Below are 25,241 nucleotides of genomic sequence, written 5' to 3' on the forward strand. Positions count from 1 at the left end.
GTTGTTGTACTTGAAAATATACACAGCAGAACATACACCAATTCAACAATTTTTGCATGTACAATTCAGTAACATTGATTATGCTCTTCAAGTTGTGCAACCATTCTCACTCTCCTTTTCTGAGTTGTTCCTCTACCATTAACATAAACTCACTACCCCTTAAGCTTCCTATCTAATCTTTCGAGTTGCTGTTATCAATGGGATTCCGTATAGATAGTTCTTAAAAGAGCACAACGCTCAAGGCAGGTATTCTTTTATGTGTGTGTGCTTTAAGTGAAAGTTTACAGTTCAAGTCAGTTTCTCATACAAAAACTTATGCACACATTGTCATGTGACTATACTCGTTCTCCCTACAATGTGACAGCACACTCCTCTCCACCCTGTATTTCCCGTGCCCGTTCAACCAACTCCTGTCCCCCTCTGGTTTCTCATCTCATCTCCAGACAGGAGGTGCCCACATAGTCTCATGTGTCTACGTGATCTAAGAAGCACACTCCTCACCAGTATCATTTTATGTCTTATAGTTCAGTCTAATCTTTGTCTGAAGAGTTGGCCAAGGGAATAGTTTCAGTTCTGGGTTAACAGAGTCAGGGGGCTGTGTGTTCTGGGGTCCCTCCAGTTTCAGTCAGACCATTAAGTCTGTTCTTTTCACTAGAATTTGAGGTCTGCATCCCACTTTTTTCCTGCTCTATCAGGAATTCTCTGTTGTGTTCCTTGTCAGGGCAGTCATTGTTGGTAGCTGGGGACCATCTAGTTCTTCCTGTCTCAAGCTGATGGAGTCTGGTTTATGTGGCCCTTTCTCTTGGGCTCATATTTTCCTTGTGTCTTTGGTGTTCTTCATTCTCCTTTGCTCCACATGGGTTGAGAGCAATTAATGCACCTTAGATGGCAGCTTGCTAGCTTTTAAGACACCAGATACTGCTCCCCAAAGTCGGGATGAGAAACATTTTCTGAATACATTTTGATGCCAATTGACCTAGATGTCCCCTGAAACCACGGTCCCCAAACCCCCACCTCTGCTACTCTGTCCGTCGAAGTGTTTGGTTATATTCAGGAAACTCTTAGCTTTTGGTTTAGTCCAGTTGTGCTGACTTCCCCTGTATTGTGTGTTGCCCTTCCCTTCACCTAAGATAATTCTGGTCTACCATCTAGTTAGTGAATACCAATCTCTCGTCTCCCCCACCCTCATAACCATCAAAGAATATTTTCTTCTGTGTTTAAACCTTTTCTTGAGTTTTTATAATAGTGGTCTTATACGATATTTGTCCTTTTGCGATGGTTTCAGAAAAGGATGTGGAATCAGGAATATCATTGCCGATGTCAGATGGATCCTAGATGAAAGCAGAGAATACCAGAAGGATGTTTTCCTGTGTTTTATTGACTATGCAAAGGCATTCGACTGTGTGGATCGTAATAAATTATGGATAACATTGTGAAGAATGGGAATTCCAAAACACTTAATTGTGCTCATGAGGAACATTTACATAGATCAAGAGGCAGTTGTTGGAACAGAACAAGGGGATACTGATTGGTTTAAAGTCAGGAAAGCTGTGCGTCAGTGTTGTATTCTTTCACCATACCTATTCAATCTGTTTGCTGAGCAAATAATACGAGAAGCTGGACTATATGAAGAAGAACAGGGCATCGGGATTGGAGGAAGACTCATTAACAACCTGCATTATGCAGATGACACAACCTTGCTTGCTGAAAGTGAAAAGGACTTGAAGCACTTACTGATGAAGATCAAAGAGCACAGCCTTCAGTATGGATTGCACCTCAACATAAAGAAAACAAAAATCCTCACAACTGGACCAATGAGCAACATCATTATAAATGGAGAAAAGATTGAAGTTGTCAAGCATTTCATTTTACTTGGATCCACCATCAACAGCCATGGAAGCAGCAGTCAAGAAATCAAAAGATGCATTGCATTGGGTAAATCTGCTGCAAAGGACCTCTTTAAAGCATTGAAGAGCAAAGATGTCACCTTGAAGACTAAGGTGCACCTGACCCAAGCCATGGTATTTTCAATCGCATCATAAGCATGTGAAAGCTGGACAATGAATAAGACCGAAGAAGAATTGATGCCTTTGAATTGTGGTGTTGGACTGCCAAAAGAACGAACAAATCTGTATTAGAAGAAGTACAGCCAGAATGCTCCTTAGAGGCAAGGATGGCAAGACTGCATCTTACATACTTTGGACATGTTGTCAGGAGGGATCAGTCCATGGAGAAGGACATCATACTTGGCAGAGTAGAGGGTCAGCGGAAAAGAGGAAGACCCTCAACGAGGTGGATTGACACAGTGGCTGCAACAATGAGCTCAAGCATAACGATTGTAAGGATGGCTCAGGGCCAGGCAGTGTTTTGTTCTCTTGTGCATAAGGTCGCTGAGTCGGTATCGACTTAACGGCACCTAACAACAACAATTTCACTCAGCATAACGCCTTGCAGATTCCTCCCTGTTATGAGATGTTTCATGGACTCATTGTTGTTCTTTATCATTGCATAGTTTTTTGGGTTAGTATTCCATTGTGTGAATGTACCATAATTCGTTTATCTGTTCATCTGCTGATGGGCCCCTGGTTGTTTCCATCTTTTTGCTATGGTAAACACTGCTGGAATGAACATGGGTGTGCATATAACTATTCATGTGAGGGCTCTTATTTCTCTAGGAAATATTCCAAAGAGTGGGATTCCTGGATCATATGGTAGTTCTATTTCTAGCTTTTTAAGGAAGCTCCAAATCGATTTCCAAAGTGGTTGTACTTTTTACATTCCCACCAGCAGTGTATAATCTTCCAGTCTCTCCACATCCTCTGCAGCATTTGTCATTTTGTGATTTTGGATTCATACCAGCCTTGTTGGGGTGAGATGGAATCTCATTGTAGTTTTGATTTGCATTTCTCTAATGGCTAATGATCATGAGCATTTCCTCATGTATCTGTTAGCGGCCTGGATGTCTTCTTTAGTGAAGTGTCTGTTCATATCCTTTGCCCACTTTTGAACTGGGTTATTTGTCTTTTCGTTGTTGAGGTTTTGCAGTATCTTGTAGATTTTTTAGATTAGATGCTAATCAGATTTGCCGTAGCCAAAATTTTTTTCCCAGTCTGTAGGTTGTCTTTTTACTCTTTTGGTGAAGTCTTTGGTGAGCATAAGTGTTTGATTTTTAGGAGCTCCCGGTTGTCTAGTTTCTCTTCTGGTGTTTGTGCATTGTTAGTAATGTTTTGTATACTGTTTATGCCACATTGTCCCTATCTTTTCTTCCATGATCTTTATCGTTTTAGATTTTATGTTTAGGTCTTTGATCCATTTTGAGTTAGTTTTTGTGCATGGTGTGAGGTATAGGTCTTGTTTCATTTTTTGTAGATGGATATCCAGTTATGCCAGCACCATTTGTTAAAGAGACAGTCTTTTCCCCATTTAACAGGTTTTGGGCCTTTGTCAAATATCAGCTGCTCATTGGTGAATGAATTTATGCCTGGATTCTCAATTCTGTTCCACTGGTGTATGTATCTGTTATTGTACCAGTACCAGGCTGTTTTGACTACCAGGGTGGTATAATAGGTTCTAAAATCAGGTAGTGTGAGGCTTCCCACTTTGTTCTTCTTCAGTGATGCTTTACTTACCCAGGGCCTCTTCCCTTTCCATATGAAGTTGGTGATTTGTTTTTCCATCTCATTAAAAAGTACCATTGGAATTTGGATCGGGATTGCATTATATCTGTAGATGGCTTTGAGTAGAATAGACATTTTCACAACGTTGAGTCTTCCTATCCATGAGCAAGGTATGTTTTTCCACTTATATAGGTCTCTTTTGGTTTCTTGCAGTAGTGTCTTGTAGTTTTCTTTTTATAGGTCTTTTATGTCTCTGGTTAGATTTATTCCTAAGTATTTTATCTTCTTCTGGTCCCATGGCAAAGGGGACAATTAGCCATACATTCCATTTCCTCCTTCTCTTCTTGACTTTCCTTGTCTTCTGTTGCTCCAGGTGAATAGAGAACAATTGTTGTATCTTGGATAATTGCTCGAAGGCTTTTAACACCCTAGACACTATACAATGAATTAGGAGGTAAATATGTAAATATGTCTATCACACAACTTTTGCCAATTCAACTTTTACAGGTGTACGAGTTGTTTTTTGTTTTTTTTTTCTTGGTGTACGACTTATTGACAGCACTTACATTAATTGGCTGTGCAACATTTACCCTTAATCAATATGACTTTTCCATCGCCATAAATTGAAACTATGTTCTCCATAAGCGGCAACTCCCCCTCCATTTTGCCCTCCCTCCCACCCCTGGAAACCACTTATAAACTTTGGTTTCTATATATTTGCCTGTTCTTTACATCTTTGCTCTTAGTTTTATCATTCCAACCATCCAATGCAGAGTCAGCATAGGGTAGTGGTTAAGAATAAGGACTCTAGATACAGACTGCCTGAATTCGAATCGTAGTTCTGCCACTTGATGACTATGTTGGCCTTGGGCAATTTGCTTAATGGCTCTGTGTTTCAGATTCCTTATCTGTAAAATGGACTGATAATGGTAGCGAACCCATAGTGTTGCTATAGGGAAAATATGAGTTAATATTTATAAACCATTTAGTGCCTGATACTGTTATGTGATTTCTATATAAATGTTTTGAAAATTGGCATAGATGCTTCCAATTTGACAAAGACAACAACTATTGCTACTGGGTCCCAAATAAGCATCGAATCTAGCTAATTTTACCTCCAAAACGTTTGGGGAACCCTTATTCTTCCTTCCTTCTCTGTTTCAACTGCCCTAGTTTCGTCACACAGACACACAGCAACAGCAAACTGCTTGCAGTTGTCTGAGCACAAACTGCTATACTTTTCTTAGTGGTCTTTCCTATTTCAATCCTCTTCACCTCTCATAGCTCCCCCTTCCCTGGCTAACTCGCAACAGTATCTTCTCCTCCAGGAAGCTTTCACTCACTTTATTGTCTGTTTCTATCACTCTCTGTCTACAGACTACCAACTCCTTAAGAGCAGAAACTGACATTCTTCCTAAATCTTTAGGATCTAGAGCAATGCCTGGCAAAAAGAAAGTACTCAGTAAACATTTGTTTAATTAATGGATGCCTGCTATGGCCCAGGCACTATGTAGTGGTTTATGCAAGCGGGGCAGGGGGGAGGTGGGGGGGGAATTCATTCAATCCTACCCAAAACCCTGTGTATTAGTAAATGCAATTTTCCCCGTTTTATGAATAAGAAAACTGAGGCTCATAGACTAAATAACTTGCCCAGATACATATATGTATAGTCCTATGGTCGATGTTCAACCATTTCAGGAGGTAGCACATGATCAAGAACCGACGATACTTTTTTTCTTTTTTTATTGTGCTTTAGATGACGGTTTACAGAACAAATTAGTTTCTCATTAAACAATTAATACACAATGTTTTGTGACATTGGTTGCCAAGCCCACAACATGTCAACACTCTCCCCTTCTTGATCTTGGATTCCCTGTTTCCATTCGTCCAGCTTTCCTGTCCTCTCCTGCCTTCTCATCCTTGCCCCTGAGCTGGTGTGCCCATTTAGTCTCTTATATGTGGTTGAGCTACATGTATTATTGAAGAGCCAATGATAGTGAAGGAAGAAGTCCAAGCTGCACTGAAGGAGTTGGCGAAAAACAAGGCTCCAGGAATTGACGGAATACCCACTGAGATGTTTCAACAAGCGTATGCAGTGCTGGAAGGGCTCATTCGTCTATGCCAAGAAATTTGGAAGACAGCTACATGGCCAAACAACTGGAAGAGATTCATATTTGTGCATATTCCAAAAAAAGGTGATCCAACAGAATGTGCAAATTATCGAACAGTATCATTAATATCAAGCGCAAGTAAAATTTTGCTGAAGATCATTCAAAAGTGGATACAGCAATGCATCGACAAGGAACTGTAAGAATTTCAAGCTGGATTCAGAAGAGGATGAGGAACAAGGGATATCATTGGTGATGTCAGACGGATCCTGGCAGGAAGAGAATACCAGAAAAATGATTACCTGTATTTTGTTGACTACTCAAAGGCATTCGACTGTGTGGACCATGCAAATTATGGATAATATTGTGAAAAATGGGAATTCCAGAACACTTAATTGTGCTCATGAGGAACCTGTACATAGGCAAAGAGGCAGTCATTCGAACAGAACAAGAGGATAGTGTGTGGGTTAAAGTCAGGAAAGGTGTGTGTCAGGGTTGTATGCTTTCCACATACTTATTCAATCTGTATGCTGAGCAAATACTCAGAGAACCTTGACTATATGAAGAAGAGTGTGGCATCGGGATTGGAAGAAGGCTCATTAACAACTTGAGATATGCAGGTGACACAACCTTGCTTGTTAACAGCAAAGAGGATTTGAAGCACTCACTGATGAAGATCAAAGGCTACAGCCTTCAGTATGGATTACATCTCAAAAGAGGGAAAACAAAAATCTTCACAACTGGACCAATAAGCAACATCATGATAAACAGAGAAAAAAATTGAAGTTGCCAAGGTTTTCATTTTACTTGGGTCCACAATCAATGCCCATGGAAGCCACAGTCAGGAAATCAAACGACATATTGCATTGGACAAATCTGCTGCAAAAGACCTCTCTAGTGTTGAAAAGCAAAGATGTCACTTTGAGGACTAAGATAACCCTGATCCAAGCCAGGGTATTTTCAATCACTTCATATGCATGAGAAAGCTGGACAATAAATAAGGAAGACCTAAGAAGAATCGATGCCTTTGAATTATACCATGGACTGCCAGGAGAATCAACAAATATGTCTTGCAAGAAGTACTGCCACAATGCCCCTTAGAAGCAAGGATGGCGAGGCTACATCTGACATACTTTGGACATGTGATCAGGAGGGACCAGTCACTGGAGAAGGACATCGTGCTTGGTAAAATAGCGGGTCAGTGAAAGAAAGGAAGACCCTCAAGGAGATGGATTGACACAGTGGCTGCAATGATAGGCTCAAGCATAACAATTGTTTGAGGATGGCACAGGACTGTGCAGTTTCGTTCTGTTGTACACAGGGTCGATATGAGTTGAAATCAACTTGACGGCACTGAACAACAACATGATTGTTCTATTCATTATACATATAATCTGCAGTTTATAATGGTGCATAGTAGTCAAAGATGCCAGGAATCCACAACGGAGATCACCTGATGCATGAAGATATGATATTCAATTGGCCCATCAAAAGAGCTGTTTTATTTTTATATAATTTGTTCTTAAAGTATTTTTCATTAGATAATCTGTAATCTTTTATGATGGTAAAAAATACACATATTAAGGGTGATGGTCGTCAAGTTTTTATTTGGGAACAGTTAATTGTGATGCTTGAACGACATGAGGAGCATATCTAATGTCACTGAACTGTACATGTGAAGATTGTTGAGATGGTAACTGTTTTGTACCTACATATTTACTGCAATAAAAATGTATTCCAAATACACATCATTAAAACTTTGGTTATTTCTTATGAAAATCTATTGATCTATGAGCCCACTGGATGTGCTACTTTAATCCCATCACATGTCATATCTCAAAAGCTTCGGCTAGTGTCTTATTCATACATTATCATTTTTTTAATTTTTTCACAGCCAACTGAATTTGTGAAAGGTTGCTCTACATCATCAAAATCATGTTACTCTTGAGCTGTTGGGGGAGGCTTTACAGATTAATAGTAGTAGCAGCAGCAGAAGCAGCAATCATTTATTGAGCACCAACTGTGCCAGGCACTGTGCTGTGAGTTTTACTTACATTATCCCATTGAAGCCCTGTTCTGTTGTTTTCTTCATTTTACAGATGAGGAAACTGGGACTCAGAGAGTCACTTGCTTGAGGTCACACCGCTATGAAATAGTGGAACCTGGACTGAAACCCAAGTTTGTATGTCTCTAAAACCTGGGCTTTTATCCCAAACTGGAGTTTGAAGGCTCTCCAAGTTACTTAACCCTCTCAGAGCTTTGGTTTCCTCATCTGTAAAACTGGGGGAAATAACACTTGTAGGGTTGCTATGAAGATTAGAAATAATATATGCTCAGGGCCTAGCAGCACATAGTAGGCATTTAAATCGTGGTGAGGATCTTTATGCATAAAGAGGGCATTAAATAGGCAATGAAAGATCTGAGATCCCTTGGAAGGCACTGGGGCGCTGGAGAGAAGGGATCTACAGCTTTGGCAAGAGCTGGACCTCTCCCAGTGAAACTCTGAGCCACCAGCAGGCGAGGGGGCTGGGGCCAGAATTTGGCTCCAAAGGCCTCTGCAGGGAGTCTGGAGAGAGGCGGGCAGCTGGGAGGCGCGTAGAAATCCCGGTCGTCAGAGGACTGCAGGTGGCCCGCAGAGTTGGTGTAGGTGGGCTACCAAGGCCTAGCGGAGGGAGGAGTGGAGGTTGGGGCGGGCCGGCGGGCGGGCTGGGGACACTGGGAGGCGGGGCCAGAGCACAAGAGGCTGTCCTTAGCCAGTTCTTCCCATGCCGGGCAGTTTGCTGCATCTGGAGGAGCTCACTGGAGAATCTCCAGCAGCGGAGCGGGTCTTCAGCTACCGTAAGTACCTGCAAATGAGCGCATAGTCCAGTGGCTGAAGGCTAAATATCAGCCACCAGATCCTAAACAAAACCCCCGAAAGAGTCTCCTTGTTGTAATTAATTGCCGTAAATTAAACTGCTTCCCAGTCTGTCCCCCCGCCACCCCCTTTCATCCCTCCTTTTCTCTTTCCCTCCCGGGATCCCAGCCCTGCCTCGCTGGGAATCTCTGGACACTGTAGATACCTTTCTTCCCTTTTCCTTCTCAGTGTTCCCTCCAAACATTCAGCGGTGCTTGTACCCCGCACCCCGCCGAGCCCAACCCCTTTAATTCCTGGAGCCCTCTAAACTATGCAGGGGGCGAGCCATTAGACATTTCGGAGTATGCCACCCTCAAAAAGCACTGCAGCGCTGCCTAAGGGCGGGGAAAGTGCTTGAGTTGGAGTAGAAGGAGAGGGTAAAATCGCTTGAGAGCTGAGATGGGGGGGGTGGTGAAAGGCAAAGATGGGTGTGGCTAACGTCCCTCTTCATTCCTGAAGCTTGAGGGTGCTCCCGGGGCATAAAATTCATCAGTGTGGCTGTATATAAATGGTAGTTTCCTTATGATTGGGAAGGGGTCAGCCATGCTGAGAAGCCCAGCTGCTCTGACTCCATTCAAATACTCAAGAGGCAAAGACCCTAGACTGGGGGCCCAAGGGACAAGGCTAGAACCTCAGATGGCATTTCCTGTGTGGAATTCCAGGTGGGACCTTTCCCTTGGCAGTAGAACTGGACTTCCCCAATAAGCCCTGGCCCAAGGCCCCAGAGGAACAAAGCAACAGGCCCCAGAGGAACAAAGCAACAAAGCCTTGGCCTGGCCTGAGGGAAGAGGGGCCAAGGGGCTGTAAGAGCTGAGATGAAGAGAGCATCTTTAGGGTCCTACACCAGTTTGATGCCCCCTTTGGGAAGAATAAAAAAGAAAACAGCCACCTTTTTATGAAATGTTCACAATGTGCCTGGCACCGTGCATCTCTAATACAACACAACAACAACGATTCTAGGTAGATATCATTCTCCCCACTTTATAAAGTTTAGAGAGGGTAATTTGAGCATCCTTAAATGAAAAGTGACCAATACGGAAAGGAGCTGTGATTTCCTGGATCTCTGACTGTCCAGCTGCTTCCTGAAGCCCAGGTGCTTTGAAAATGAATCTCTTCTAGCTCCTGCACCCCACTTGGTGTTGGCGCTGGAACAAGTTAGGGGCTGGAGTCCTAGAGTCAGTTTGGAGAAGTGAAAGCAGCCCATTTCTCTGTTCTGGGAGCTGCCTCTAACCCAGTCTCCTGAAGTAGGGATTAAATTACTGGGGGCAGCCAGGACCTCAGGCTCTGAATAGAGACCTGGTGGGGTAGTTAGGCTGAGTTTGTGTGTTGAGGGTGCATCTTCCTTTGGCAAAAGGATGCCCTGGGGGCACAAAAACTCAGGGGCCTACCTTAGTACATGCAGGGCCTATAGTCACTAGTGATTTCTGGGAAAAGGGGCAGGCCTCCATACTTCACCATACTCCCTGAGATTCAACCAATTCCATTTTCCCTATGGGCAACAAACAAAAATTCTTGGAAGGTTAAGAGCACTCAATAAATCATTTACACCTTATGTGAATTATTAATTTTATGAATTAGTTCAAGCAGCTTGATTCACTTACACCTAATTGAGATGGAGTTATTGAGCTTTTGGGGTAAGAGATAAGAATGAGAGTAACACTGCATCTGAAGCATTCCATAGAAGTGAAGGCCTGGATGGGATGAGATGGGAGGGGGTGAAAGAGGGTGAGAAACGGGGCATGGGTTGCCTCCGGAAGTTTAAATAATGGTTTTAGAGTATGGGTATTGGCTTCAAACCTGGATTTGAATTTTGGCTCTGATATTTAGTATCTTTGACCTTGAGTAAATTATATATTCTCTCCAAGGCTCAATTTTCTCATCAGCAAAATGGGGATGTAGGAATGTTTTGTTGGAGGACTCAGTGTGTGTGTGTGTGTGTGTGTGTGTGTGTGTATAAAAGATCTGAAAAGGTGACGCACAGCACTTTCCATCTCTCCCATCCCATGAGGGCTTCTGCAGGCCTGGATTAGGTTAGGTAGTCCTCTGGGCCTCTGAGATCCCAGGGACAAACAAACATTTTAACAAATCTTAGATACGTGCAAAGAACTTGGGTGGGAGGATGGGGAAGTAGAACTTTGTAATACTTTGTGTGCCTGTGAGGGAGTGGAGGATAGAGTTGTTAAGTGCAACTGAGCGATCTAAACTAAATTTTAAGGAGCAGAATAAGTCCCCTGAGTAAAAACAGCTCTGTTTTCAGACTCCATCACCTGCTGAAGGGCAAAACTCCTCAAGACTCAAAGCCCACAGTGAGCACCAGAGGCCCACAACCCTGGACAGTTCAAGGGCGAGGGCCACCATGCTGCAGACATTCACTCTCTTGCTCTTCTGCATGTGTGAGTACAAGGAAGGGGGTGAGAGGCAAATGAGGGACAAATCACCCTGCCATAAGGGTAGGGGAGTAGGAAGCTTGGGGAGGGAGAAAAGAGCTTTGGAGTTTGAGGATAGAGTGGGAGCATGGAGGGGGCTCTCCTTTACCACAATCTCTCTTTGCAGGGCTGAGTCTGGATATGACACAGATGGGTAAGTGAGTCCTGTGCTACCTCAAGTACCTTACTTCCTACAGGCTCCAACGCATTGGCCTGCCTCCATGCCCCTGGACATTACTGCCTTGAGATCCCAGAGACAATTCCCAGATTGAGCTGGTTGGGAATCAGAGCCCCTTATTCATGACTTGGTTCCCCATGGAATAGTGAAAAGCTTTATCTCAGATGGAAAGGAACCCAGACTTGCCCTTTATTCCCCCAACTCACCTGGACTCCTTGAAAAAACACTCTGGGATCCTTATCCCATTCCCCCAGACGAGTAGACACTCCTATCCCCAAAACACAAAAACCCATAGCCATCGAGTCGATTCTAACATAAAAAGAGGGATCTAAGTTGGGGCTAATTTTAAGGAACATGGGGAAAGCACCTGATGGGAGTGAGAGGGTTGAACTACTCATATCTTTGTGGTCTTTCAAAATGACAGTGATGGAATCTCAACCGGAGCTGTGGATAGAGACCAACTACCCCCAGGCCCCTTGGGAGAACATCACACTCTGGTGCAGAAGCCCTTCTCAGATATCTAGCCAGTTTCTGCTGCTGAAGGATAAGACACAGATGACCTGGGTCCAGCCTACCTACAAGACCTTTCAAGTTTCATTCCCCATAGGTGCCCTTAATGAGTCCAATACAGGTCTTTATAGGTGCTGCTACTGGCAGGAGACAGGCTGGTCAAAGCCCAGTAAAATTCTGGAGTTGGAGGCACCAGGTAAGAAGCAATAGATACTCAAGAATAAACTCCAGCTCCTGGGACTCAACCTGTCATCCCAGGACAGGGTTTGTTTAACTCATTCCTTCGTTTATCTCAAGTACCTGGATGCATGCATTCCACAGATATTAAATAAGTGCCTACTCTGTATTATGCAGTGCATGGTGGAGATGTAGACTCTGGAACAGATTTAGAGAGAAAGCTCTCAATAAAGGGGAGGCTCAGAGTTGGGGGAAGGAGGGTTGTTGGCAAGTAAGGATCATACAGGGATGCCTTATCTAAAGTAGAGCTCTCATCTACTTCTCCCTGGGCAGCACTGCCCTTGCTCTACCTGAATTCCAGTTCATTCTTTTCTTCCAGGCCAACTTCCCAAGCCCATCTTCTGGATCCTGGCCGAGAGCTCCACTCTTCCTGGATGTAACGTTAATGTGTTCTGCCACGGATGGCTACAGGATTTGGTATACCTGCTGTTTAAAGAGGGATATGCTGAGCCTGTGGATTACCAAGTCCCAACTGGGACAGTGGCTATATTCTCCATTGACAACATGACACCTGAGAACGAAGGGGTTTACATCTGCCGCACTCATATCCAGATTCTCCCCACTCTGTGGTCAGAGCCCAGCAACCCCCTGAAGCTGATTATAGCAGGTGGGTGTGGCTATGGCTGCTGGGGTCTGACAATCATTGTTCCAGGGATCATGGCTGGGTGAACCAGGGTTTCTGATTTTATTTTCCTCAGCCAGTTCCTAGGCCCTGCAAGGTCCATGAACTAGAGTCATTTAACTTCTACTGAGATGCAAATTAGAATCACACATACTTCAAGTCAGGTATGTGGGATCCAATCACTTGGCTGGCAGATGAGCCCAGCCAACTGCCCAGCAGCTTCAGCTCATCACATCTTTTTATTCTCTACCTGTTGAATATCATGCATGCATTCATTCATTCAACTAATATTTATTGAGCACCTAATATGATCCAGGCACTGCCACTGCAGTTTTATAAACTGTTTTCTTTAATGTATTTTTATTTTATTTATCATTATTATCTTTAAGTGTGGAAAATGGAACCAATTACTAGTGCTAATAATAAAAATAAAAAAAACAAGGACAAGAAAAGTGATAGTTCATATTTTAGAAATGGCTTTATAAATCAGTTTAGTCCCATATCTATACATCTATTAAGGCCGTACCAATCTCTAAACACAGCCGAAGGCTTCTCAAAATGTCCCAAATGCCAGACACACACTCTAGTCCCATCTCCCTAACCCCATGGCCTGGAAGCTTCTTGGCAAAATTGGCCACATTTGCTTTAGTCCTTCTACCAGGCTTAATAAGCTTGGGGCAGCTGTGGTGCTATAGAAAGTACGCCGGACTTAAGAGCACTAATCCTGGTTTCTAGTTCCACCTCTGACACTGCCTCCCTGTGTGATCTTGAGCAAGTCACTGCACCTCTCTGTATTTTGGTTCCTTCAACTCTAAAATGGGATAATATTATCTATCCAACCTACTCCGTGCCTCTCTGTTCCTCAGTCTCCTGATCTGCAAAATGGGTATAATAATAATGCCTACCTCACAGGGTTGTTGTGAGGAATTCCCTAAATATATGTACAGTGTCTGGCATATAAATTCTCAATAAATGGTAGATATTAATTCCATTACTACAGCCTTTCTTGAGGACCAAAGAACAAAGGACTGTTTGAACTATGTATATGGGTGTCTGTTGTGTGTCTGTCATTCTAGCATAGATTCCACTAACACACACTTCTGTAGTTATCTGTTCATCAGTATCCACCACTAGGCCATGAGCTTTTTGCTGGCAGGAACTGTCTTTACCTGTGTAATCCTACATTACACCATGCCTGACACATCCTAAATGCTCAGTGAGCATATGATGGAGCTGATCATCCATAATGGATGAGTGGGTCTACCTGGACTTAGGGTTGGGGTAAGAAGGGATGGTTTGGGTGTGAGATTTGTCCCCTGCTTCATAGTATGGTCTCTTTGGAAGAACAATCATGGAAATCAGCATGCGGCCCCATTAATAGAGATTACTTTGGGTTGCAGACTTACTGGCCAAACCCTCTTTATTGGCTTCCTCCAATCCCATGTTGAAAGTAGGGTCTTACATGGACTTAATGTGCTCAAAAGTCATGCTTAATACTGTAGTAATATTCATGCTCTACAAAAGATGGAATCAAAGCCATTTTCAGAAGTTTGGTTTCTTGGGTGGTTGGGAGGATGACATTTGGCATTCTGGGGACCTGAAGATGCAGGGAATTACAGCTATAGATATTCCACTGAGAGACACCCCTACACATGGTTATAGCTTAGTGGAACTGAGAGAATCTGGTAAGAGAGCAGGAGCATAAGTGGGACCAATTCTTGATTACCTCCTGGGGGAAGTAAGGATCAAAGGGTGGGAAAAGGAGGGGAGGGTAAAACTTACCTGTCCAAAGAGACTAGGAATATAAAAATGAAAGATAATGGAGAAGGATCACTCCATCTCTAACTTCAGGGTTTCTTCCCTTTCTAGGACTCTACCCCAAACCAACTCTGACAGCCTATCCTGGGCTCATCCTAGCACCTGGAGAAAGCCTGAATCTCAGGTGCCAAGGGCCAATCTATGGAATGACTTTTGCTTTGATGAGGCTTGAAGACTTGGAGAAGTCCTTTCACCACAAGAGGCCAACAAAAAATGAGGCATATTTCTCCTTCCGGGCTCTGAAAATCAACGATGCTGGACATTACCTCTGTTTTTACTATGATGGGTCATATAGGGGTTCACTCCTTAGTGATATCCTGAAAATCTGGGTAACTGGTAAGAAAAGGGGAGAGCAAGAGACATATCGTAGGGGCTAAGGATATGAAACTCCCTCTGGTCCCCTGGAAAATCTAATCATGCAGGCAGGACTAATAGTGGGGAAGGGTACAGACTGTGTCCAGCTGAGCTTAGCAAGGATTTTCTAAAGGGGGACTGGTGAAAGGCATTTAGAAGAGACAGGAAAAAAAAACCTTTAGTGGGAGGAGGAGATCAGACCATTAGCCCTTTCTATTTTGGGTCTCAACCTAGACACTTCCCCCCAAACCATGGCTACTTGCTCAGCCCAGTCCTGTGGTTCAAATGGGTCAAAATGTGAGCCTGTGTTGTCAAGTGCCAGTGGATGGAGTGGGGCTAACACTCTATAAGAGAGAAGACAAACCACTTCAGCTCTTGGATGCCACCAACATTGATGGTGACGATTCATTCTTCCTCAACAATGTGACCTACAGTGATGCTGGCATCTATAGCTGCCACTATCTCCTCACCTGGAAGAGCTCCATCAGAATGATAGCATACAACACTATGGAGCTTGTGGTTGTAGACAAGTGCTAACAATTGTTGTTTGTTTTTATCGTAATTACCCAGGGGGTCACCTTGAGTCAGAATCAACTTGATCTCAACTAGTTAACTGGTTAAGAAGGAACTAGTGGCCTTGTCCCGTCTCAAAGATATGATCCCAGGAAAAATACACCAGGAGTGTGGTGAAGGACTTTCTCCACAAAATTTAGGAACCTTCTCTCCCAGGACTGTTCCTCAAGCCCTACCTCTAAATATGGCCCAGCCCCATTGTGGCCCCTGTAAATGGTATTTTCCTTCAGGGCCAGGGTAGATTACAGGTATGAAGTCTACCTGATTAAAGGCATGGACTCAGAAGTCCTTAAAGCACCAAGGAGTGGGCAAAGGGATTCTGATGCACAGTCAAATTTGGAAGCCACCAATTTAGTGGAAATGACAAGGAGGAGAAGACCAAATAGGGAGCTGAGAAATGCTGGATTGGGGGTAGGGGTACTGGGTTCAAGGTCACCTCTTCTAACTCTGGTCTCTGAATTGGTTCCAGATAAGCCTCCCAAACCCTCTCTGTCAGCTTGGCCCAGCACTATGTTCAAGCTGGGAAAAACCATCACCCTTCAGTGCCGAGTACCTCATCTAGTACTAGAATTTTCCCTGGAACGGGAAGATGGAGCGACATCCCAAAAATTTTCAGTGGATGGAGACTTCATCATCAGTAATGTTGAAGGGAAAGGCGCAGGAACCTACAGTTGCAGCTATCGTGTAGAGGCACACCCTGACATCTGGTCACATCGCAGTGAGCCTCTGAAGCTGATGGGGCCAGCAGGTGAGAGGACAACTCTTCATAAGAACCTCTTCCATGGCTTTGGCCATGATACCCCTGGGAGATATAGAATGACGAGTCAGGGACTTGGAAGTCAGGGCCCTTGGGTTCGGGCACCCTTCCCCTGGGGGGTGAAGTGGGGTCTCACAATCACTCAAAGGCAGTGAGCAGGGTGCTTTCAAGGCTCCCATACCCTAAGAAAAGGAAGGCCACGTCTGCCTTCCCAATATAAGCACTCTTAGTAATCACCTCTCCCCACCCCCTCCATGAATGTATTTGCCTGCCCGTGTTCCCATCAAGGCCCCTGCTTCTCGTCTTCTCTGGCCACAGGCTCTCTCACCTGGAATTACGTTCTGAATGAAGCGATCAGGTTATCCCTAATCACGCAGTTTGTTGCCTTGCTGTCGGTAGTGCTGTGGATAAGGTGGAAATGCCGGAGACTCCGAATCAGGTAACTGTCTTGTCCCAGCCCCTTTTTCCTCAACCTAGCTGAGCCCAGTCTCCTCAGAGTCTAAGGAATGGGCCATGCCCCAGGTGAGACAAGCCACAGGGGCACACTGTATATTCCCCACCTTCTGGGATTAGGGGACAAGACTTTCTCACCCCAGCCGTTTCTCTTTCACCTCACAGAGGGGTCAGTACCTGAGCCAGAGGGTGAAAAAAATGAGTAATTCTCAGAGGCTGGAGAAGTAATCAGAACCTCATTCACTGATCCCCCCAGGACAGTGCCCAAATCTCCTTCAAACCACCCTGCCCCTCACAGAAGATTGATGTGTCCCCCATTACCTTGGTTTGAACTTTTTCTCTTGTAAGAAGTCATGTTGTCCTGTGTCTCGTGTTGTTATCCAATCCCTACCCCAACTTTTCACCTGAAGCCCTAGTTCTCAAAGGCTTGAGAGCCTTGTGGTCCATCCTAGTTGCCTCTCTCTGGCCTCCAACCACCTGGGCAGAGCATTCTGGGAATATGATCTTAACCTGGGTAGGCAAGTAGTTAGGCAATAAATAAGGCCAGGGAAATCAGACTATTTCCTCTGACCCACAACATGGTGAGCCAAACAGATTCTCCTGCCGTTCATTTCCTTTGATCTTTCGGTGTCTTTTCGGGCATGCCCCTCTCTCCCTGATCCCCATGGCTTCTGCTCAGACTACTCTGCTTGGCAATGAGAAAAGAAATGACAGCTCCTAGCCTGGTGGGGGCCTCAGCTCCTGAATGCCTTGCCCACTGCCTCCCACTCTCTGCCTTTGGCTGTACCCCCCACCCATAAGCCTTTGTGTGTCTGAGAGTATTCAGTACTCAATGGCTGATAACTATGATTATGTGTGCGTGCGTCTGTTTTCCACTGAGGGGCGGAGTGCCTGGGTCATGGGAGGGGAGCTACCCAAGCCTTCTGCAGAAACCACCACCCCTTGAGTTTTCAAAAATATCAGTGGGTGTTAGTTGCTAATTCTTCCTAGAATCTGCCCTGATTCCCACAACACATTGAGGTAACCTCCAAGCCAGCAGTTAGGAAAAAAAAAAAATGTAGCTTCATGTTCTCCACCCCAGCCCAGGATCACTGCATCAAAGAATGAGATCAAAAATCAGATTTCAGAGAAAGCAGCTTGAAAAGCATGTTTAGCAACCAGGAAGGAGGGTCAGTGTTTTCTAAGTAAAAATTGTGAAAAGGATTTTGGCTTAATATCATCTAATATTACAGGACCCATAACCCAAAGCCACCACACATTTCTAGTCATAATCTGGGTGGGGGGAGGGGATCCCACTCTCTGACAAGCTTAGCTCAGCACCGACAACCCTCTAGTAATTCACAGCGGCTGCCTAGGCAACCCTTCCATAACAAAGGCAAATGAGGCAGGTTGGTCTGAGGACCTATGCTGCCACAATAACAACTGCTTCCAAACTTGAATTTGATGATGGAGAAATTCTCCCTCCACCCCCACCCCCAGCACCCTGAGCTGCCGATCACTCTGAGCTTCCGGGGTTCTGAGAGCTGGAGACACAAAAGCATTTTCACATCTGACATCTCAATTTCAGCAACAGCCTAATCAGGGGGCATGGGAAGCTGACATATGATATAAGCTGGGGAGGGGGGAGGAGGCGGGGGGCACGTGGATCCTGAAAGAGCAAGGGGGCTGTAGGTGGTGAGGCCCTCAAAAGGAAAAGTCATCGATGTCAGAAAAGATTGTATCCCATTATCCTGGCCACATCCAATCCCTATTGGGTGGTGAGTAAGCCAATGACATAAATTGCCGCCCCCTTCTCTCCGCCCTCCCCCTAATCCCAGCAACTACTCTCATCTCTTTTCTGGTCTCGCTAGAGAAGCCTGGTTGCTGAGAACAGCTCAAGGGGTCACCATGCTCTTCATAGTCACGGCCCTTCTCTGCTGTGGTGAGTACAAGGGGGTGGGGAAGGGGCCTGGGCAGAAGCCCGGGGTGAAGTCCGTGGGGGAGGGGGCAGAGCCCTGGCAGGAATTTCTTTTGCAGGACTGTGTAATGGGGTATTGACAGAACAGACTGGTGAGTTTTTCCTGCTCCAGACTGGGACATTCCTCCCTGGAGATCCGAAATAACTACAGAGCGTCAGTGTCAGTGGCCAGGGAGTGACTGGTTGGGAGGGAAGGACAGCCAGGAAGGGGCACTTGCTAAAGCTGCTGGCAAAATTCAGCTTCCAACTCTGCTTTACTGCCTGCAAAATTTCCCCCAAGCTTCTGCACTTTTCTGAGGCTTAGCTGAGACATCAGCTTTCCCTTTCCCCAGCACCTGCGGAAGGAAGGGAAGGGTTTGTTTGGATTGGGGGTGAAAGAGGAGGTAAGCAGCATGATTTGGGTAGGGGGTTCAAGGACAGGAGAGACAGCTTCATGGAAAGGGGAAGCGGGAGGGAGGAGGGGGGGTGGCTTCATTAACTCTGCTGTTTCTAGAAATAATCATGCCAACCCCTAAGCCTGAGCTGTGGGCAGAGACCAACTTTCCTCTGGCCCCGTGGAAGAACTTAACCCTCTGGTGCAGAAGCCCTTCTAGCTCAACTAAGGAGTTTGTGTTGCTGAAGGACGGGACCGGGTGGATCGCAACTCGCCCAGCCTCAGAGCTGGTCCGGGCTGCCTTCCCCCTTGGTGCCCTGACCCAGAGCCACATCGGGAGTTACCACTGCCATTCCTGGGAAGAGATGGCCGTGTCGGAGCCCAGTGAGGCGCTTGAGCTGGTGGGGACTGGTAAGAAAAGGCACAGGGTTCTCCCGGAGCGAGCCGCGGTACCCCAGAACTCCAACACTGTTCCCTGGGAATGGGGGAAATGCCCAGAGCCCCCGGAGACCTTTGTGCTGCAGGTAGGATTGGAGGAGACTGAATGGGGGGATAAGAAGGGGACAGAGAGTCAGAAGAAACTGTCAGGAAGAGCCACAGGCCGGCCAAGAATGGATTTCTCTTTTTGCTGACAAAGTGACTCTGAGTGTCCCATCTGGACACTTCCAAACTTCTGACTCCCCTTCCCCCCCCCATTTTCCTTTCCAGACATCCTCCCCAAACCTGTCATTTCTGCTTCCCCCCCAATCCGGGGCCAAGAACTACAAATCCAGTGTAAAGGATGGCTGGCAGGCATGGGATTTGCTCTGTATAAGGAGGGAGAGCAGGAACCTGTCCAGCAACTTGGTGCCGTTGGGAAAGAAGCCTTCTTTACAATCCAAAGAATGGAGGATAAAGACGAAGGCAATTACAGCTGCCGTACTCACACTGAAAAGCGCCCCTTCAAGTGGTCTGAGCCCAGTGAGCCCCTGGAGCTTGTCATAAAAGGTAGAGCTGAAAAGGGTGTGTGAGGGAGGAGGGGGCGGTAAAGCTTGGAATCGGACGCTCCTCTCCCAACAGCAAACTTTGCTGCTGGTCCTAGGAGCCTGTGTCCAATCTTAGAGCCAGGCAGGCGTGGCGCTGGGAGTGCCAGGGCCTCTGGCTGCATGATATTAATAGCCATAATTGTTATTAATAGCTTGGGTTTGTGGAGGGTGATTTAATTTTTCTAATTATTTTCACATCAATTGTCTCATTTAGCGAAGCAACAAATCTTCAAGGGAGGTGAAGCAGGTACCATTTCCCCTTCTTGTCCAAATGGGCAAACTGAGGCTCAAAGAACCAGCAAAACCCTGATGACAATTCTCTTTTAGCTAGCCTCCACTGCCTGCCTTGACGACAGTGAGGCATCTTTGGGGGGATATAAAGGGAAGAGAAGGGGTCCCTGTGCGAGAAGTCCGTCTGCAAGGTGGAGTTACCTCGGTTTTTAGTGCACACACTTTTAATGAGATACTAGAGAAAGCAGAGCAGCTTCCTAGAACCAATATTTATATTTGCTTTCTTCCTTTTTTTTTTCCTGAATTTTGTTTTGTGTTCTGTCTTTGCTTTCTAGAAATGTACCCCAAACCCTTCTTCAAGACATGGGCCAGCCCGGTGGTCACCCTTGGTGCCCAAGTGACTTTCAATTGCTCGACTCCCCACCAGCACATGAGCTTTATTCTTTACAAAGATGGAAGTGAAATTGCATCCAGTGATGGGTCTTGGGCAAGTCCAGGGGCCAGTGCAGCTCACTTTCTGGTCGTTTCCGTGGGCATTGGCGACGGAGGGAATTACACCTGCCGCTATTACGACTTTGCTGTCTGGTCTGAGCCCAGCGACCCTGTGGAGCTTGTGGTGACAGGTCAGAAGGAGGAGGGGGAATCCAGGTAGAGGCAGTGCTGACCCTGGGACGGTGGGTGGAAGAGTGGTCAGTGGGAAAGGGAGAAGTGTTCCTTCCGGAATGAGAAGACACGCAGAAAGGGCTTAGGACAGTGCCTGGCATCTGGTAAGCAGTTCACTCTAGGCAGCTGCTTATATTACTACGAAAAGAGACAAAGGAGAGGGAGGAGGGCAAGTCATTCACAGGGGGAAAAGGAGAGTAAGATGGGGGATGTCCGATCCCAAGAGCCACACTCCAGCAGCCCTATTTCTAAAATCCTTTTGTGGCTTGCCCTTGAGCTTTAGACTCAATGTCTACTTTGTCTTTAGCTGGAATGTGAGAGATTGGTGGGCTGGATGGCCCTCAGAGAAAGGGAGAAGACCTTGAAATGTCAGCTGCATATTATGCTGCCATTACAAATGATACTTTCCAAAGGCTATTTAACATCATAGGAAAATATTTACAACATAAAGTTGAGTGAACAAAATCAGACTACACAACTGTGCATGCAGTAGGATCCCAATTATGTAAATGGTTCTCATTGTATCCATGTGGGCATATAGAGGAAAAAAAAATGGAAATGTATAAAATACTTAAGGAGTGCTTATCTTTGAGTGGTTGAATTGTGTTTTCTTTAGGTTTTCTCTGTATTTTCTAATTTTCTACAATAAATATGTATTGTTCTTTGCAAAACATGGGGGGTGGGGTGGAGGGCATTCATGTTGTGGTCTCTTTAATTTCAGAATTCTACCCCAAACCCACTCTCCTGGCACAGCCAGGTCCTGTGGTGCTTCCTGGGAAGAATGTGACCCTGCACTGCCAAGGGGCCTTCCAGGGTATGAGATTTGCCCTCTTGCAGGAGGGAACCCAGGATCCTTTACAGTTCCAGAGTGCCTCAGGAAACTCGGCTGACTTCATCCTCCACACTGTTGGAGCAGAGGACTCTGGAAACTATAGCTGTGTCTACTATGAGACGACCATGTCCAACAGGGGATCACATCTCAGCATGCCCATCATGATTTGGGTAACTGGTAAGGACAGACAAGATCTGGGACTAGGATAGAAACAATCGGAGTAGGGGTTAGGGAAAATGATCCCTCCTGGAAGGCTAGGCTAAGTCATGGAGGGCAACTGCTGTATCCAGGAGGAGAAAGATAAAGGGTTAATTCAGGGAGCGATAAGTTCCCATACTCACCACTTTACATCTTTGGCTTCTTCCTAGACACATTTCCCAAGCCCTGGTTATATGCTGAACCCAGTTCTGTGATTCCCTTGGGGCAAAATGTTACTCTCTGGTGCCAAGGGCCAGTCCATGAAGTAGGGTACATTCTGCACAAGGAAGGAGAGGCCACTTCAATGCAGCTGTGGGGATCCAGCAGTGATGATGGCGCATTTCTCATCACCAATATATCTGGTGCTAGCATTGGGCGTTACAGCTGCTGCTACCACCCTGACTGGACAAGCCCTATCAAGATACAGCCTAGCAACACTCTGGAACTCATAGTCACAGGTAAGGGGAAGATGCCCTGTAGTGGGGGTGAGAGTGTGGAAGCAAGGAATAGCCTGGATCATGGGAGATGGTTTCCAAAGATCTCAAAGAGGGCAAAACAATAGTCTTTCTTGTTTAAGGAACAGAGACTTCAGGGATAATGTACTAGAAAGGGGCCTCTACTCTCTGACTAGCTATTCATTTCTTCCAGGTTTGCTCCCCAAGCCCAGCCTGTTAGCCCAGCCTGGTCCCATGGTGGCTCCTGGAGAAAACATAACTCTTCAGTGCCAAGGGGAACTGCCAGACTCAACATTTGTTCTGGTGAAGGAGGGGGCTCAACAGCCCTTAGAGCAACAGAGGCCAAGCGGGTACAGGGCTGACTTCTGGATGCCAGCAGTGAGAGGTGAAGATTCTGGAATCTATAGCTGTGTTTATTATTTGGACTCTGCTCCCTTCGTAGCTTCCAATCACAGTGATCCTCTGGAGATCTGGGTGACTGGTAAGATTCTGGGGACATCAGTAAGAATCTATATTTCATGGTTTTTAGTAGTTAGCCATAAAGGGGGAAAGAGCTGGACTCAGGGTTACTTCTAACTCTCTGTCCTGGTTGGTTGCAGATAAGCCCCCCAAACCCTCTCTGTCAGCGTGGCCCAGCACTGTGTTCAAGCTGGGGAAAGATATCACCCTTCAGTGCCGAGGACCCCTGCCAGGTGTTGAATTTGTCCTGGAACATGATGGAGAAGAAGCACCCCAGCAATTCTCAGAGGTTGGAGACTTTGTCATCAATAACGTGGAAGGGAAAGGCATTGGAAACTACAGCTGCAGCTACCGCCTCCAGGCCAACCCTGACATCTGGTCAGAACCTAGTGATCCCCTGGAGCTGGTGGGGGCAGCAGGTGAGAGAATAATCCCTCCATGAGCCTGCCATGACACACCTGGAATCTCAGAAACAGTCCTCATAGAGACAGCCCAAACACAGAGAGGGGAGGGGTGCTTTGGAGTCAGAGCCCTCAAGTTTGGTCATCTTTCTCTTAGGGGTGATGAAGATATGAGACCTCATATTCACTCAGAGAAAGTGAGCAGGATGCTTTCAACGGTCCTTCCCCACAAAAAAAAAAAAAGATGGCTGCTTCTGCTTCAGCATAAGCACTGCCACTAACCACCCTCTTTTCAGTCTCAACACATGGCTCCCAAATGAAGCCTGGTGAAGACCAGAGTAAGAGGTCAACAAGAAATCAAGGGAAACATATATGTGCTGACCTCCACGGCCTTTGTTTCTGCTTTTTTATCATCACAGGGCCTGTTGCTCAGGAGTGCACTGTGGGTAACATTGTGCGAAGTACCCTGATTGTGGTGGTTGTTGTAGCATTGGGGGTGGTGCTAGCCATAGAGTGGAAGAAATGGCCCCGACTCCGAACCAGGTAAATGTCATATCTCAGCCTCCTTCTGTGAACATAGAGCTGCTGGGTTTAATGGTCCAAATATTCCCTTAGCATCTAAGTCCCACAATGCAACCTGTTTTCAGATTGATGGTTCTGGATCTTCCCTTAGTCCTGTCTTTTTCTCTACGCAGGGGCTCAGACACAGATGGAAGAGACCAGTCCATAGCCCTTGAAGAGTGTAACCAAGAAATAGAACTAGGCACTACTACCAACTCTCCCTCATCCATCTCTCAGGGGACCTCAGAGGAACTGCCAGTCCCAATATAATAACCTCCTCATTTACAAGAACTTTCCTCTCCTCTCTTTTACCTACAAATCCAACTGGTTTCCCTGGGAGATAGCCCCACCTACTGTTCCTTGGCCTGTAATCACCTGAGTTGGGTCAAAGGAATTCTGGGAGGTGAGGGCTCTCCCAGAGTGAGATGTTTCCTGAAGAGAGGTTCCCTACCCTATAACTCCTCACTGTACTGATTTACTGGTGCATGAAATTCTATTAAAAATGTATTCTTCTGAATAAAGAGAGTATTCACTATTTAACTGCAACAACTATGTCAGTGGTCTTCCATTGGTCTGTTCTCTACTTTCAACTTAGTGAGAACGGTGTATTGGAGCTGATCTCCATGGAAAAACAAAACAGCACAGGGCTATTGGTGCAAAGAAAGGAGCTCAAGGATGGGAACTGAGGGAGGGAGAAGGACGGAGGGCTCCAAAATAGCTACTTCCCAATTTGGCTTGAGACATGGCCACTGAACAGAGTTCCTGTTGTGCTTCCACCTCGTTGTTGAATGAATGAATGAATGAATGAATGAATGAATGAACAGCAATGTTGTCTCCAAGCTGAGCCTGAGGACAAACATTGAAGTTACATGTTTTTACATGTTACTTCTAAGTCCACAGTATACCTGATTTAAAACATCAGGAGCACCCCTCTGCAAAACTTTGAAACGGGCAAAGTTGAGCTTTGTGGCTGGCTTTTACCTGACAATTATAGGGTATAAATTCATTCACACTTTAAAGCTGAATACTTTGACCTTCCTTAAAGAAAGCCCTGTTTTCCCAAAAGAATGGGTCTCTAGTGATGGGATCTCAAGGAGTGAGTAAGTAGGTGAGATGGGTGGTTTGAGCAGGAACCTTCAGTCCTTGATCATTATAAATTCAGTACACATTAGGGAAGCTGGACTGAGGAAGGAGATTTACCTAATTCCTTGAACCTGTCCAAGGTCTCAGAAGAGTTGAACTATGGGTCCTAGAGAAGGTTATAACCTCTTCAAACCTGTCCCTAAAGTTCCTCGTCTTCTACACTATTTAATTTTAGGCTAACACTGTTCAAAAAAGCAAGGTACAAGACTGCCAAACACAGTGAGTTATTTATCCCTGGTTATAAAGTTTAGAGAGCAACCCCTATATTTCTGGCATTAGGAAGCTTATTTACCCAGCAACTTAATTTGAAAAAATGCATCCCACTTCCCTTAATCCTTACAGAATGAAACACTCTGAGTACTATAGACTAATTTGTATTAAACTCTTTGGAATG

At 45.4% G+C, this 25,241-nt stretch overlaps 1 protein-coding gene across 1 annotated transcript in view; it reads left to right on the forward strand.

The window, feature by feature from the left end:
- IGSF1 (immunoglobulin superfamily member 1) overlaps window positions 1-24,202 on the forward strand; it is a 41,561-nt gene extending 17,359 nt beyond the window's left edge. Inside the window, exons 2-20 of the mRNA XM_049873043.1 lie at window positions 8,221-8,563; window positions 10,879-11,014; window positions 11,175-11,201; window positions 11,650-11,931; window positions 12,292-12,579; window positions 14,464-14,748; window positions 15,809-16,087; window positions 16,415-16,535; window positions 18,400-18,470; window positions 18,566-18,598; window positions 19,000-19,290; window positions 19,588-19,866; window positions 20,471-20,758; window positions 21,520-21,807; window positions 21,999-22,286; window positions 22,477-22,764; window positions 22,883-23,161; window positions 23,563-23,686; window positions 23,839-24,202. Of these exons, the coding sequence (XP_049729000.1) occupies window positions 8,221-8,563; window positions 10,879-11,014; window positions 11,175-11,201; window positions 11,650-11,931; window positions 12,292-12,579; window positions 14,464-14,748; window positions 15,809-16,087; window positions 16,415-16,535; window positions 18,400-18,470; window positions 18,566-18,598; window positions 19,000-19,290; window positions 19,588-19,866; window positions 20,471-20,758; window positions 21,520-21,807; window positions 21,999-22,286; window positions 22,477-22,764; window positions 22,883-23,161; window positions 23,563-23,686; window positions 23,839-23,974 (4,126 nt within the window). The 3' untranslated portion in view covers window positions 23,975-24,202. The remainder of the gene's footprint in view (window positions 1-8,220; window positions 8,564-10,878; window positions 11,015-11,174; window positions 11,202-11,649; window positions 11,932-12,291; window positions 12,580-14,463; window positions 14,749-15,808; window positions 16,088-16,414; window positions 16,536-18,399; window positions 18,471-18,565; window positions 18,599-18,999; window positions 19,291-19,587; window positions 19,867-20,470; window positions 20,759-21,519; window positions 21,808-21,998; window positions 22,287-22,476; window positions 22,765-22,882; window positions 23,162-23,562; window positions 23,687-23,838) is intronic.
- Window positions 24,203-25,241: the final 1,039 nt, after the last annotated feature.

The sequence above is a fragment of the Elephas maximus genome, chromosome X (genome assembly GCF_024166365.1).
Source record: "Elephas maximus indicus isolate mEleMax1 chromosome X, mEleMax1 primary haplotype, whole genome shotgun sequence".
Taxonomy (NCBI): Eukaryota; Metazoa; Chordata; class Mammalia; order Proboscidea; family Elephantidae; genus Elephas; species Elephas maximus.